The sequence below is a fragment of the Lissotriton helveticus genome, chromosome 2_1 (genome assembly GCF_964261635.1).
Source record: "Lissotriton helveticus chromosome 2_1, aLisHel1.1, whole genome shotgun sequence".
Taxonomy (NCBI): Eukaryota; Metazoa; Chordata; class Amphibia; order Caudata; family Salamandridae; genus Lissotriton; species Lissotriton helveticus.
In genome coordinates this window covers 694668584-694684726 of record NC_136059.1, presented here as the reverse complement: position 1 = coordinate 694684726, position 16143 = coordinate 694668584, and the positions used below count along the sequence as shown (strand labels likewise).

The 16143-nt window shown below is 49.7% G+C and overlaps 1 protein-coding gene across 1 annotated transcript in view; it reads left to right on the top strand.

The window, feature by feature from the left end:
* The window catches only part of SKIC3 (SKI3 subunit of superkiller complex), a 1397627-nt gene that overhangs the window by 274088 nt on the left and 1107396 nt on the right, over positions 1-16143 (top strand). Inside the window, exon 8 of the mRNA XM_078675399.1 lies at positions 2414-2522. Coding sequence (XP_078531525.1) covers positions 2414-2522 — 109 coding nt within the window. The remainder of the gene's footprint in view (positions 1-2413; positions 2523-16143) is intronic.

Here is a 16143-nt window from a genome sequence, read left to right as displayed (position 1 = left end):
CAGTTTTTTTTTATTTTGATGCTTGAAGGTCTCTGGAAGTAGTTCTGTGCTTTTTTTGTTCTCAATGCCGCCCACATTTTGTGATATTTAACTGTCATGGTTATTAATTTTGTTTTTTTTAGGTTTTTGGGCTCTATGGTTGTTAGTGATTCTGTTGCAGTATGCTGGTCTATTTTGCATTTAAAGTCCGATAGTATTCTTTAGGTTATTTTTTACTATGGTCTTTTGTTGGAGGGCCAGTGACAGTCCATTTGGTCCATTTTTATATTTGTCCATGAAGGATGAATGTGTCAGATTTTTGGGATAGCCCCATGGGATAAAGGAAGATACAGTACATTTAATTGGGAAACTTTGATATATAAAGGGGCTAGCCAAACAATATGGCAAAGAGCAGCCCTCATATACCAATGTTAAATACCTCTACTCCCACCTCTAAGTAGAATTTAGGGGAAAACATGCAGCGAGCTGAAAAAGGTGAGGGAAACTTGAGCAACTATCATTTCTGCCATCATGTATAATCAAGTGGCTCTGCCTGGTTGCTATTCTTTTTGGGCTACACCATTCGTTGCCCATTGTTTTGGTGCCTTTTGTTTAAGTTGGTGTCTGAAAATGAAGTCTGTTTTTTCTCTTTGCCTCACCTTGCTAGTGCTTGTAGTAGAGCACCACTCATTAGATTTCCATTTGTCCCAATCCAACATTAGTTCTGTATGTTCCAGATGGGTATGGATGTGAGGTCTAGCATTCAGCACTATGTGCTGAAACATGAATCCCAAAATCAGTGACTTGCTTTCCTGTTGGATTGCGATGTTTTACTCAGGTGAAAAAGCTTGTTTTGAAAGGATAATATTCCTCAGAAAGATATTCTTTGTGATACGTGAAAAACGAAATCCCTGGTGCCTAGTGGGGTTATCTGCCCTCGAAAGGCCAAACATGTCACCCCCTTTGGAAGCAACCCTTGCCCAAGTGGTCGCTTCCATTACAATCAAATAAATCCCTGGTGCCTATTGAGGGCATTTCTGCTGCACCATCGCGACGCTGTGTGCGATCGTGCAGCAGAAATGCCCTGCAAAGAGATCTCTGGGGAGAGGAAAAACACTTTCCTCTCCCTGATGCCTCGATGCACAAAGAACCCCCTTCCCCTCCCCCACCCCCTCGGAGCAGGAAACCCCTACCTGCTCCTGTGGACTCCTGGAAGCAAGTGGCTTCCAGCGCGTCTCAATGATGTCGGCACGCACAGTGTGCGCCGGCTTCATGGGATTGCCACAAGGGGTGTTGAGGGTGGAAGCGGAAGCTCTTCCGCTGCTATCCCTGTTTGTGGGGAGTTGATAGGCTGCACATGCACATGCCCACCGTGACTCATGACTGAACCGTTCGTTATGAGCACAGAAGGGGTTAATGCGACATCGTTTTGAACTGAAGGAGAACAATATTAGAAAAACACTAACTTTTTTACACTTCAATCATTTCGAAGCCAGATAAAAGTCCCCCGAGGACGGCATGGAACACTGAGGCAGTAGGCCTGCACACACAGCTTATTACCAGAGCAAGGAGTAGCCCCAGAAGTCAATCAGATATGCCCTACCTCCCAAAAATTGCTGACTCAGTTCTTAAGGTAGGCCAGTAGCCCAATCAAACGCAGACTAAAAGAATTGGTGCTAGCAAGGGGTAAGTGTTGATACTAACAGTACTGGGAGTGTCTGAAGAGCAGCCATTCTGGTGAATTAGTACTGAGAGGCAGTGACTACACAAAGAGTTGGGGGCATCTTCCCAGCCAGACTTGCGTAGCGTAAGGTTGCAAAAGAATGACTGAGATTGTACAACACAGGGCGGACTGGCTGTAGGGTGGGGGCCGGTTTTCATGCGATGGCAGTGGTGTCGCTGTGGGGTGGGGGTTTTGATGGGGGTGCAGACCGCCCCTGGCATCACAATTTTGGGGGTGGAGGCTGCCACCCTCCTCCCCCGCTCTTACCTGCGGGCTTAAGAATTGGCAAAACACCCCCCCGCTCTTGCCTGCGGCCGTCGCGGCCGCATGAAGCGCTGCCACCCTCTTACCCTGTGCCCCCCATACCCTCCCCCCCCTTCCCAAACCCATCTTCGATGCAGCCTAGCTATGCCACTGTGCGGTGGGGGCGTTTTTTTTTTTTTTTTTTACACTGAGGGCCGCAGTGCTAATATGGCCGGCAGCACTGCTAAAGCGTCTATCACTAACAATGCCAATCGCTCAAACGCCAACAAATTTGAGACCTATTTAATTTCCAATGCTTCTTATATCAGGATATTTCAAATCATATCGACTCTATTTTATAATTGTTCTTAAATGCCTGAACAGAGCAGACTTAGTTTAAATGAAATGCTGCGTATGTTTAGTTGCAAATTGTTTTCCTGCCTTTTGAATGTGTTTTATTTGTATTAGTCTCCCCATGAGAACATGAAATTAAAAGAAGCGTGTGAAGATATGATGGTTCTCTATCCCAAGCTGAGCTATCCCTTAGAAGTCCTTGGCCTGAACTTCATTCAAACCGGTAAGCTATCTATTTATTTCCATTTTTTATCAACTAACATGTGTGACCAATTGAGCTGCCGAGAACCATAAGGATCCTAACCTTTCACTGCTCTTTGTTCCTCCAGTATTCTTCTTAATGATCACAGATCTCTTGATTTGTCCTTACTTGATTTAGTAGAACACTTTTGGGTGTTAATGTTATGAGAGTTGAGAGAGACATCTGTTTTTTTTTTGTAGTGTTATTTCTTGTTGATTACTTCCAGATTGGTTTGACTGTGTGGTCATATTTTAAAGAAAGGTGTCTGTTCGAGGCATGTGGGCAGCTGAATTCATATCTTAGCATAGATCGCCGCCTAGTGTTGGGTCCGGATGATTGCACCTTGTTGGCCTGGAAGAGTCTTCGAAATATCACGAGATAGGTGACTCCTCCCCTGGACTACAGTGTGCATTGGCATCTTCTCCATCCTTAGATTGTTTTTTCTCGCCATTGTGTTAGGATGTTATTCCTCTACTCCGACTTCGGAACCGAAACTAAACTACTTTCTAAGGCCAAAAGGCCTTCTACTTCGACGGTATTGTTCTCGTTCGGTACTTTTTGACTCGACCAAACTTTCCATCTCGATCCGGTCGTCGACGCGGGCCGTTGGGCCTTTGGACGCCACGTGGGCCTGCTGTCGATTCAAAGGAGCCCGTTCAAAAGGCGCCCACAATGCCACTCCAAATTCCCGCATACTGACAAACATACAGTATGCAACAAGTGCTTATCACTGGAGCACAACGAAGAAAATTGCCCAGCGTGTGCCCAATTCCGTTCGAAGAAGACCATCCGGAATCGACGGGCTGCTAGGCAAGAGATGCAGCGGACCGGGACCGGAACCGTAGAACATCTTCGATGATGAACACGGCCTCCCAGAAGCGACGGACTCGGATCTAGAAATCGTCACCGATTAGGACCAGTCGGACTCAGATGACCAGATCACGCTGGGGCAAAAAGTGAGTACCCAGCCCCCAACACCGCTTATCCCAAAAGATAAGGCTCCGGTCGAAGCATCGCCTAAAGGCCTTAGCCGAGATCGACAAGCTCCTTCAGAAGCCCCGCCTTCCGGCTCGGCTCCGATGCCCAAAACCAGGCCAAGGAGGTTGTCGACACCAAGAGGGTTGTCAAACCGAAGGTCGTCGAACCGAAGAAGGTCGTCGAACCGAAGGTCGTCGAACCGAGGAAGGTTGTCGAACCAAAGGTCGTCGAACCGAAGTAGGTGGTCGAACCAAAGAAAGTCGTCCAACCCAAAAAGGTTCTCGAGCCGAAAGCTATCGAGCCAAAGAAGAGCCTCGAACCAAAACGGGTCGTCGATCCGAAAAGAACACCCGACCCAAAGAAGGCCGTCGATCCTAAAAAGAGTGTCGATCAACAAAAACAAGATCACACTACAAAGCCCGTCGAGCCGAAAAAAGCCATTGACTCGACCAAAAACATTGAGCCGAAAAAGGCCGTCGAGCATAAAAAATGTATCGAAACAAAAGCTCCGGTCGATCCGAAACAGGTCGCCGACCCAAAAAAGGTCGCAGAACTGAAAAAGACTGTTAAACAAACAAAGGACGTCGAACCGAAAAAAGGTTACCGACCCGAAAGCAACAGCCGAGCCGAAAAAAGCTCCACAACCAAAGGCCCTCGAGCCAAAAAGTCACAAACAAGTAACTAAGCCAAAAACATCAGCTCCAAAGCCACGGACAGTTGAGGAAGAACTCTTCCATCCTGATCCAGTAACTGAGGAACAACCTAAACTGTATATAGACCCTGAAACAGGACACGTTACAGTTTATCACCGGAAAAAGAGACCATTGGACATGGACACTCCTTCCCCTGTTCCTCCAAAGAAAAGACTTCGGGACATCTCCCTCAAGGCCTTTTACTCCTCCTCCTTTCTTTCCTAATATGCCTTTTGTGCCCTAATCTCCTACACATTCAGATTATAATGATGGAGATAACATGGGGGTAGATCTTCAGGATAATTTTAATGAACCAGAGGATCCTGATGCACAGGATGACACATGAGATGACCAGAATGATCCATATGACCCACAACCCATCCCAGACACCTCCCCATACCCTACAAAGCTGTCGCCTACTGACGACACCATTGTTTTTAACCAACTGCTGGATAGGGCAGCAAAATACCTCAATGTCGACATGCACACTGACCCAATAGAAGATTTTCTATTTGACACTTTTGCTACTTCTGATAAAAAATGTCAGGACACTTCCTATTTTAAAAGGGGTACTAAAACACGCGCCAAACATATTCAAAGATCCAGCCAGAGCACATGTACTCAATCCCAGGATTGAGAAGAAATATAAGGCGGCTCCTACAGACACTACTTATATTACATCCCAGTTGCCTTTAGACTCACCAGTAGTAGCAAACACTCGAAAGAGAGCTAACTCACAAACAAAGGAGATGCTCCCCCTCCAGATAAAGAGTCTAAGATATTTGAAGCCTCAGGCAAAAGAGTAGCCTCACAGGCTGCTAATTCATGGAGGATTGCGAACACACAAGCTCTACTAGCATGCTATGATAGAGCACATTACGATCAACTTGAAGTTTACTGCAACACCTGCCAGAACCTTTTAAAGCTCAGGCTAACGACCTCATACAGGAAGGCAAATTTATAACTAATGCTTCCATTAAATGTGCGCTTGACGCTACGTAGCTGACACATCAGCCAGGTCCATTAATACTAGCGTATTACTACGCAGACAAGCGTGGCTACGCATCTCTGGTTTTAAAAACGAGGTGCAATCCACCATCCTCAACCAACCAGTTAACCAAGACTTCCTTTTTGGCCCTGCAGTAGATACCATCTTAGACAAAATGAAAAAAAGATACCGAAACTGCTAAGTCTATGGGCGTACTTCAGTTTCAACAACATAGAGGTTCCTTTCGTCGCTCCTCCTACAGAGGCTCCGCAAGAGGCAACACATCACAAACTTCCTCTACATACAAAAGCAACACCCAAAGTTCCTTTAATAAAGGCTCCAACAGAGGAGGTTATAGGGGCAACAATAACAAGGTCCGAGGACGTGGCAGCAATATCACCAGAGCCTCCACTGCCGCCAAACAGTGACTTCATCACACTCCCTCCAGACCATCCAACACCAGTCGGAGGCAGAATAAAACAATTCCTACCAGTCTGGAACTCCATTACCACAGACAGGTGGGTGAGACAAATTATCCAGTATGGTTATTGCCTAGAACTCACTTCTACTCCTCCCAACATACCACCCAAACACCATCCTATGTCCAAAGAACACATCAAACTGTTACAACAAGAGGTCGCGTCCATGCTACAAAAGGGAGCAATAGACCCAGTCCCTTTACAACACCAAGGAACAGGGGTATACTCTCTATACTTCCTAATTCCCAAAAAGGATGGATCCCTCAGACCCATACTAGACCTCAGACTGCTAAATCAATACATACTCTCAGAGCATTTCCATATGATTACTCTTACAACAAGTACTCCCGTTACTCCAGCAAGGCGACTTCCTTGCTACAGTAGACCTCAAAGATGCATATTTTCACATACCTATACATCCAGCTCACAGGAAATACCTCAGGTTCACAATAGAAGGTCAACATTATCAATTCAAAGTTCTCCCCTTTGGGGTGACTACAGCCCCAAGAGTTTTCACAAAATGTCTAGCGGTAGTAGCAGCACACCTCAGAAGGCAACACATCCACGGGTTTCCATACCTCGACAATTGGCTCATAAAGGCCAACTCGTACGCGCAGTGTGCAAGCCATACGTCTCAGACACTCCAGCTGCTGCACAGTCTGGGTTTTTCCATAAATTACCCAAAATCACATCTACAGCCCTCCCACATACAGCAATATCTGGGAGCTACAATAGATACCTCAGTAGCAAAGGCATATCCAAATCCAGCTAGGATAGCCAACATGCAGACTCTCATTCACAAGTTTCAGCCACAACACTCTTTGCCAGCTCGAGTGTTCATGCAGCTCATAGGCATGATGGCCTCCTGCATATTCATTGTCCCTCATTCCCGACTTCAAATGCGTCCATTGCAAGAATGCCTAGCACGGCAGTGGAACCAAGCTCAAGGACAAATAAAAGACCTAGTGTTGGTAGACAGTCGCGCTTACAACTCTCTGCAGTGGTGGAACCCACAAAACGTTTCCATGGGGCGACTGTTCCAAGAGCCGGTTCCACAAGTAGTACTAACAGCGGACGCATCACTGACAGGTTGGGGAGCCCACTTACTTCATTACACAGTCCAAGAGCTCTAGACAATCAAACAAAAGACACTGCCTATCAACCACTTAGAGTTGCTAGCAATATTTCTGGCACTGAAAGCATTCCAGAAATACTTCTACAACAAGGTTGTGTTGATCCGGACAGACAACATGACAGCCATGTATTACATCCAGAAACAAGGAGGGACACACTCGCCACAGCTGTCTTACCTAGCACAGAGCATCTGGAGGTGGGCAATTCCCAAAAACATTTTTCTTCTATCAGAACACCTGCCAGGGAAGGACAATCAAATAGCAGATCTGTTAAGCAGACACAGCCAACAGCTACACTAATGGGAGATTCACCCGCAAGTTCTCCAACCATTCTTCCAAAAATGGGGGCATCCAGAGATAGATCTGTTTGCCACAAACCAAAACTCAAAATGCCAATACTTTGCCGCCAGGTTCCCACATCCATTGTCACAGGGCAATGCGATATGGATGAACTGGTCAGGCAGATTTGCGTACGCTTTTCCACCAGCCCCACTGATCACGCTGGTGGCACGCAAACTACGCCAGCAGTCACTCACAATGATCCTGGTTGTTCCCACATGGGCAAGACAGCCATTGTACACAACGTTCCTAGAACTGTCAGTAGTTCCCCTCCAAAGACTGCGCCTCTTGCCCCATCTTTTAACTCGGAACCATGGAGAAATCAGGCACCCAGATCCCAATCAGATGAACCTATCGATCTGGCTCCTGAAGTCTTAGAGTTCGGATACCTTAACTTGCCTCCTGATTGCATGAACATTATCAAGGAGGCAAGACGGCCAACTACTATAGCATGCTATGCAGCTAAATGGAAAAGATTTGTAATTTATTGCAATAATAACCAAATAAATCCATTAGATGCTTCCATCCAAAACATTATCTGTTACCTCTTGCATCTTCAAAGATGCAATCTAGCATACTCTTCTATAAGGCTACATCTTGCTGCTATAGCAGCATATCTCCAGAACAGACAACACCTGTCCCTGTTTAGAGTACCCCCAATCAAAGCTTTTATGGAAGGTCTTAAAAGGATAATCCCTCCAAAGCACCCACCTTCACCAGTCTGGAACTTAAATATAGTACTTACCAGACTTATTGGACCTCCTTTCCAGCCACTCCATTCATGTGAATTACAATTTCTAACATGGAAGGTGGCATTTTTGATTGTCATTACCTCCCTCAGGCGAGTGAGTGAGCTACAGGCACTAACCATTCAAGAACCTTTCATGCAAATACATGCAAATAAGGTAGTACTTCGGGCTAACCCTAAGTTCATGCCAAAAGTCATATCCACTTTCCATATCAATCAATCCATAGAATTGCCAGTTTTCTTCCAAAACCCACAGTCAGTGGCTGAAAGAGCCCTACACACACTAGATGTAAGGAGAGCTCTGCTATATTATGTTGACAGGACTAAATCATTTAGGAAAACAAAGCAACTGTTTGTTGCTTTTTCCCCACAACATAAAGGTAATCCCACCTCAAAATCAGGAATAGCCAGATGGATAGTTAAATGCATTCAAATATGCTATCAAAAAGCCAAACGCATTCTAACAGTTCCCCCAAAAGCACACTCAATTCGTAAAATGGGGGCATCCTTGGCTTTCCTAGGGAATATTCCTCTTGAAGACATATGTAGGGCAGCTACATGGTCTACCATACACACTCTCACTAAACCCTATTGTGTATACGTGCAAACAAAGCAGCAAGCTGCTGTAGGCCAGGCTGTCCTTAAAACTCTTTTTCAGACTGCTGCAGCTGGTACAGGTAACCACCGCTAGAGGAGATACTGCTATACAGTCTATGCTAAGATATGAATTGGGCAGCCCACATGCCTCGAACGGAAAATGCTGCTTACCAGTATGCATCATGTAGGACTGCTGACATTCATATCGCCCACCCTCCTCCCCGGTGCCTGTCGCAGCTGCAGGATTTTCTTTGCATGGCCATCTCTTCCTTTACTATACTCCATCTTTGCCACAATGGCGAAAACAATCTAAGGATGGAGAAGATGCCCATGCGCACTGTAGTCCAGGGGAGAAGTCACCTATCTCGTGATACTTCGAAGACTCTTACAGGACAACAAGGTGCAATCATCCGGACCCAACACTAGGCGGCGATCTATGCTAAGATATGACTGTCAGCAGCCCTACATGCCAAGAACAGATGCATACTGGTAAGTAGCATTTTCCTTTGTATTCCTACATCTATAGTGGAAGGGTGATATATCCTTATTATTTGTCGGATCTTCCTATGTGAGATTTTGTATTTAGGGAATTGTCAGTATTGAGTCTGTTTATAGTGGCAGAATGGTTGGAGAAATCAACTTGAATGAGCTGTTTCAGACTGGCCTCTGTTTTTCTGTGTTCAGTAATTTCTTTTTGTTTCTTGCATCCATTACATTTTAAGACTCTTCAGATTCTTGTGCAGTGTATAGGAATGAGAGTGCTGAAGACCTTGTGACTTCAAAAGGTTAATTAGCTTAAGCAGTGTTGATGAGTGAAATGACATGCAAAAGCCCATGTACCACACTGACATGGCAAATGATCTTGTGAGGCTTATTTTGCTACTACCTCGATATATTTAGCCGAGTAGACAAAGCTATATGCTCTGCAAAGATGTTCACTGTATTACGCCAAGGCATGTGGATCGGGGGAGATATACAATTTGGGTAATGCTGACCCAAAGAAGCCTAAGATTAGCTCAAAGGCATCGGAAGGATGATTGGTCAGCAGAGTTACCACTGAGACAGAGATGAAGCTGGTGTTATGAGGAGGTCGGAGGATACTGGGTCAAAGAAGACACTGATTGTACAACGAAAACAGCTGGCACATGAAAGGAACACAATATTGTGAAAGCCTGCTTTTAGTATATCAAAGGGAGGGGTGATAGACATTCTGTCGTGCAAATTTACAGTTGCCCACAAATGCTGCCCCTCTGTGCCGTTTCCAGGGAACGTTTGAAGCGGTCTCCTGGTGCTAGCTGCCAAAGCAAAGTCGACCAGAGGCACATGGCCTATGGTCCTACTTTATATTGATTCGTAGAATTATTAATATTCTTTACCTTACTGCATTGTAACTGATTTGAGCTAGCATTGCAATATATGTAACTGTTTTGGAATTGTTTAGTCAGCATTGCCAATATATGTGACTGTTTTGCTATTGTTGTCTGTAAAGTTGTACTGTATCAGCTGCACGTGTTGCTCCTTACTGGGTGTCCTTGTTGATTTATACCTGATAAATAGGGTTTGAGGTGGTTGCAGGCAACTAGTCAAATGCAATTCTATTCTGGGGTCCCTGCTGGAGTTGTTTTACTGCTCTGGGGTGCCTCTGACACCTCTTTCATCTCAGCAACTGTATTAAGTTAGGCTTGCTTGTGGACCATGGTTTGCTGAACATTTGTGGAACCTAAGAAGTGACAATTCACTTGATGGCTGGCCGCACAGCTATAAGAGAAGTTCAACTCCTAATCATAAATTATATTGTATTACACAATTGTAGAATTCACACATATCATTTTGTTGTTTATTCAATTAAAAAATGCATTTCGTAGTTTGTATCCATTTAAATAAACAAAAAGCGAAAACATACAACTACATTAACATCCAATTTATCTGAAAGGAGGATGAACAAAGTTTCTTGTTCTATTCTTAAAAACACCAATTACATAAATATTCTGATGATGAAGATGGCCAATGTATTTCGGGATAGGCAATCCCTTCTTCAGGGGCCTCTATAAATACAAAAGAAACAAAACTGGATATGAAAATATTCTATGCAGTATACAAGGAGGAACACCCCAACCCTGTGATATGAGTCCAAAAGCATAGGCATGAAATGAGATATAAGTTCACCAGTAATAAATCATGCTGAATATTACCAGGGCTGAACCAAAGCTAATGGTGCTGAGAGAATATGAAGCAAGGTTCCCTAAAAGTCCCAGGAAAAACATGCAAACTTTGAATCTGTGCGCCTCAACACGTAAGCCCCGGCCACCACTTCAACCACTGTGAGGCGTGCAATACAACAGTGTGTACAAACACTCACTAAATGTCTGAAACAAATTGCTGCTGACGATCAAAAAGAATGTGCACATAAGTGAATGCAAGCAAATGTAATCTAGAAGAAACAAGCAAATCGTGCATAAGTCACCATTTTAATGAAATGCCCTGAATGTCATCTCAGCGTTCTATAACAAAGTTACAGTACCTCAAGCAGGTCAGTATTCAAGCAAGACAAGCTGAATGGTTACTCATTAAATCTGAAAGAAACAGGTTAGTATTAGATTCCTTACCTTAGAATATCCCCAGGCGTCAGTCTGGATCCGGAAACTTTTGCGTAGCAGTACCCCTGCGCGTCGGTAGGCGTCGTCTGCAGGCGTCTCCTGCGGCTCCGCGTCCGTCGTCGGCGTCGTGCGCCGTGATGACGTCGCTGGAGTATATAGACGCCGCCTCCGCGCGCTGACGTCAGTTCTTCTTTTTTCCGCGCCAGTTAGCGCAGATCCGAAGAGCAGTACTCCGGTCTTTTGACCAAAGTTTTTGAAATCTTATCTTTCCTCTTAAGGTGCCGGTAGGATGCCCGGTTTTAAGAATTGTGACGGGTGTGACCGCACGATGTCGGTCACGGACCATCACCGACTCTGCCTCCGGTGCCTGGGCCCAGACCACGCCGTGGACGCCTGCGTCGATTGCCGGGCCTTGACGAATAAAGCTAGACGGGAGCGGTCCCGCAAGCTACTCAAGCTCCGGGTGTCGGCCCCGCGTCGAGAGCGGTCCGGGTCCGGACGGAGGTCTAGGGAGCGATCGAGGGAGCGGTCGCGGAGCCGTCACGAGCGCTCACAGAGTCGTCACCATTCATCTGGTTCCTCAGGTAGGAAGCACAAGAAGTCGGGGCGTCGTCATCGTACCCCCGACTCCCCCCGACGCTCGCGCGATGCGGCCGGGGGTTCGGGTGGCCCCACCCCCGCGGCTCCGCGTGAGTCGCCGGCGCGGCCTGCTCCATACTCTACGGTCCCTGGGCAAGGCGCGACGCCCGAGGAGATAGTGCCCTCATGGCCATCAGGAACTCCTCTGTCTCCTCCGACGGGGCCTACGGCGCCTGCGGGCCCGGTGGTCCCGTCCGGGGGCCCTAGCGGTTCGGGTGCTCCTGCCCCGACGCCGTCGGGTGCTCCGGCCCCGACGTCGCCGGCGGCTCCGGCCCCGGCGCCGCAGGGGCCTTCAGGGTCGACGCCGGCTGGTCCACCGGCCTCTCCGGCGCCGATTCCATCGGGGCAACCCACGGTGCCATCCCCGCGCGGCACCGGGGCTCCGGCGCCGGCTCCGGCCGGCGTCGGGGCTCCGTCGCCGGCTCCGGGCGGCGCCGCCCCCATTCCCTCTCCGACTCCGGACGCGGAGTCGGACCGGCGTCGCCCGACGCCGAGTCCGGCGCCGAGGGGGTCTGTTGACCCCGGGGAGCCGGTCTACATTGTTGACTCCGAATATGGTGAGGAGGTAGATTACGGAGAGGAATGGGAGGGGTCTGAGGACCCTCTGACCCGCGAGTGTCAGTACGATGTGGACTGGACAGGTGACTTGGGTGACGCCAGTGGTCTGGATGACTCCCCCAACCCTGGCTTTGTCTCGCCTCCTACCGTGGCTACGGAGGAGGGGGCAGCTTATTCAGTGGTGTTGATGAGGGCTGCCAAGGCTTTACACCTTGAGCTCCCCGTCGCAGCCGTGAGGACTAACATCCTCACTGAGGTACTCAAACTGCAGTCATGCCCACAGGAGCCACTGCTGCCGTTCAATGAGGCCTTAACTGACGTTCTTTTGGGCACGTGGTCCAGGCCCGCTTCAGGTTTGCCTGTTGATAGGAACGTGGCCAGACGACACCGTCCGTGTACGGATGACCCAAAGTTCTTGTCCACCCATCCCACCCCTGAGAGCCTGGTGATCCAGGCCTCGACTTCCCAGTCCGCATTCCCGTCGGCCCCGCCCGACCGGGAATCTAAGAGGTACGACCAGTATGGTAAGAAGGTCTTTTCGTCCCTGAGTCTGGGACTGCAGTCTTGCAACACCGCATGCCTCTTAGGCCGCTACACCCACTCTCTGTGGGATACGGTCGCGGAACTGCTTGCCTGAATGCCCGCTGGAGGTACGGGCTAAGCTCGGCAAGGCTATGATTGAAGGCCGAGACGCAGCGAGATACTCCATAAGGTGTGGTCTTGATACGACCGACTCACTGGGCAGAGCGATGTCCACGACGGTGGCGATTCGTCGCCACACCTGGCTGAGGTCCGCCAATTTCTCGGCAGATGTCCAGAATGCATTGATGGACATGCCGTTTGATGGCAGTCGCCTGTTTGGTGACAAAGCGGACCACGCGCTGGAACGCTTCAAGGACTCCAGGGTCACGGCCAAGTCCTTGGGTCTCTCGACCCAGCGCCAGCAAACGGGTTCGTTTCGCTCCTTTCGTGGCCACGGAAGGGGCGGTCCCACACGTGCTGCCAGCCACGCGCCGCAACAGACTTCTCAACGCGGCGGCGGCCGTGGGAACTGCCGTGGTGGCGGTCGGGGACAGCGGCGAGGTCAGTCCACACCTACCCCCGCAGCTTCCGCCTCTAAATCCTCCTAGTCCGTGCTTTCAGGCCCATGTGACGCCGGTGGGCGGCAGGGTTCGCCATCACCTCTCCCACTGGCGCACAATAACAAAGGACAGGTGGGTGCTGCAGCTCGTCCGAAGGGGCTACTCCCTCCCCTTCGAGACCACTCCTCCAGCCATGCCACCGCAGAACCACCGTGTGTCGGGGGACCACTTGACACTTCTGCAGGAGGAAGTTACGGCCCTCTTGGCCAAGAGGGCCATCGAGCGCGTTCCTGGGCCAGAAGTAGGATGTGGTTGCTATTCCCACTACTTTCTGGTACCCAAGAAGGACAAAGGGGGTCTACGTCCTATCTTGGACCTAAGGGACGTCAACGGCTTCCTCCGGAAGGAGAAGTTCAAGATGTTGACATTGGCTCAGGTCTTGGCTGCTCTAGACCCGCAAGACTGGATGGTAGCGTTGGACTTGCAGGATGCGTATTTTCACATCCCCGTCCTGCCGGCCCACCGGCGTTACCTGCGGTTCACGGTCGGCCTGGAGCATTTTCAGTTTATCGTGCTCCCCTTCGGCCTTACCAGCGCCCCACGGGTGTTCACAAAGGTGATGGCGGTGGTCGCAGCCCATCTGCGCAGATCAAGGGTGTCAGTCTTCCCCTATCTAGACGACTGGTTGTTGAAGGCGGGCTCGCCCCAGACAGTCGTCCACCACCTTCAGATGACGGCAGACCTCCTGCATGGGCTGGGGTTTTCCATCAATGTGCCGAAATCACACCTGTGTCCCTCCCAAAAGCTCCTTTTCATCGGAGCGGTTCTCGACTCGGCGCAGTTTCGGGTCTATCCACCGGAACGGCGGGTCCAGGATATACAGGCTTTGATTACCATCTTCCAGCCGTTATCCCGGGTTTCGGTCAGGTTGACGCTGCGGCTACTGGGGCTGATGGCCTCCTGCATCCTTCTGGTGCATCACGCCAGGTGGCGGATGCGGGCTCTGCAGTGGGACCTGAAGTTTCAGTGGGCCCAGCATCAGGGCAACTTGTCTGACCATGTTTTGATCTCGGAGGGCACTGCAAGACAACTGCAGTGGTGGCTTACGGACCGCGATTGGGTCAGAGGCAGACCCCTCTCCCTTCCCCAGCCGGAGCACGTTGTTGTGATGGACGCGTCCCTCCAGGGCTGGGGAGGCCACTTGGGAGAGGCAGAGATCAGAGGCATCTGGTCTCCGGCGGAGTCCCGGCTCCATATAAACCTGTTGGAGCTACGGGCGATTCGTCTAGCACTGAAGGCATTCCTCCCCTTTGTCAACGGGAGTGTAGTGCAGGTGTTCACGGACAACACCATCGCCATGTGGTACTGCAACAAACAAGGCGGGGTGGGGTCGTGGACCCTTTGCCAGGAGGCCCTGCGTCTCTGGCAATGGCTGGAACGTCAGGGCGTGACTCTGACGGTTCAACACCTGGCCGGTTCTCTGAACGCCAGGGCGGACGAACTCAGCCGTCGGTGCTCGATGGATCACGAATGGCGTCTGAACTCGGACGTGGCGCAAGGCCTCTTTCGGCGATGGGGAGAGCCTTGGTTAGATCTGTTCGCCACAGAAGAGAACGCGCAATGTCATCAGTTCTGCGCGTTGGAGTTTCCAAGACAGCACTCGCACGGCGACGCCTTTCGGCGCGAGTGGAGTTGCGGTCTGTTATACGCCTTTCCGCCTATACCACTTCTGCCCAGAGTGCTGAAGAAGATCAGGCGCGACCGGGCCCAAGTCATCCTTGTGGCTCCGGACTGGGCTCGAAGGTACTGGTATCCCGAGCTACTCAGCATGTCAGTCGGTCCCCCGATCCGCCTGCCCCTTCAGGAGGACCTTCTGTCGCAGCAGCAGGGGACGGTCCTCCACTCGAACCTGTCCAGCCTCCACCTCCATGCGTGGAGATTGAGCGGCAGCAGTTGAGGCCATTCGACTTGCCTCCTGAAGTCTGTGATGTGATTCTGGCAGCCAGGCGTCCCTCCACGAAGTCGGTATACGCCTGCCGGTGGAACAGATTTGTGGCCTGGTGCACAGCAAAGGCTGTGGATCCTCTTTCTGCCCCTCTTTCCGAGGTTCTCCTCTTTCTTCTCTCTCTTGCCCAGCAGGGCACTGCTCTGGGCACTATCAAGGGCTACCTTTCTGCCCTTTCGGCCTTTCTGAGGCTGCCTGATCAACCTTCTTTGTTCAAGTCCCCTATTGTAACAAGATTCTTGAAGGGCATCACACACATGTATCCACCTGTCCCGTTTGTGATGCCTCAGTGGGACTTGAACCTGGTTCTGACCTTCTTGATGTGTGCTCTCTTCGAGCCACTTCATTCCTGTCCTCTCCGTCTCCTGACTTTAAAGACGGCCTTCCTGGTTGCCATTACCTCTGCCAGGAGGGTGAGTGAGCTCCAGGCTCTTTCTGTCAAACCTCCTTTCATGTCCATTCATCCAGACAAGGTGGTTCTGAGAACTAGACCTTCTTTCCTGCCCAAAGTAGTCCCTGCTTTTCACATCGGGCAGTCCATCACCTTACCCTCTGTGACGGGGTGCTGGGTGAACCCCGTAATGATCTGGAGTGGTGGTCCGCCGCTCCCCTCTCACCGGACCTGTCGTGCAACGCCTTTCTGCAACGGGGAGAAGAAACCAGTCAGAAGCCCCATTGGTCCTTTGGTGTAAACGGCGGATGTGTCCCAAACCCCACCTTTGTTTTGCTGAACTCTTGGAAAGACTGATTTCCCATACCGGATTGCTA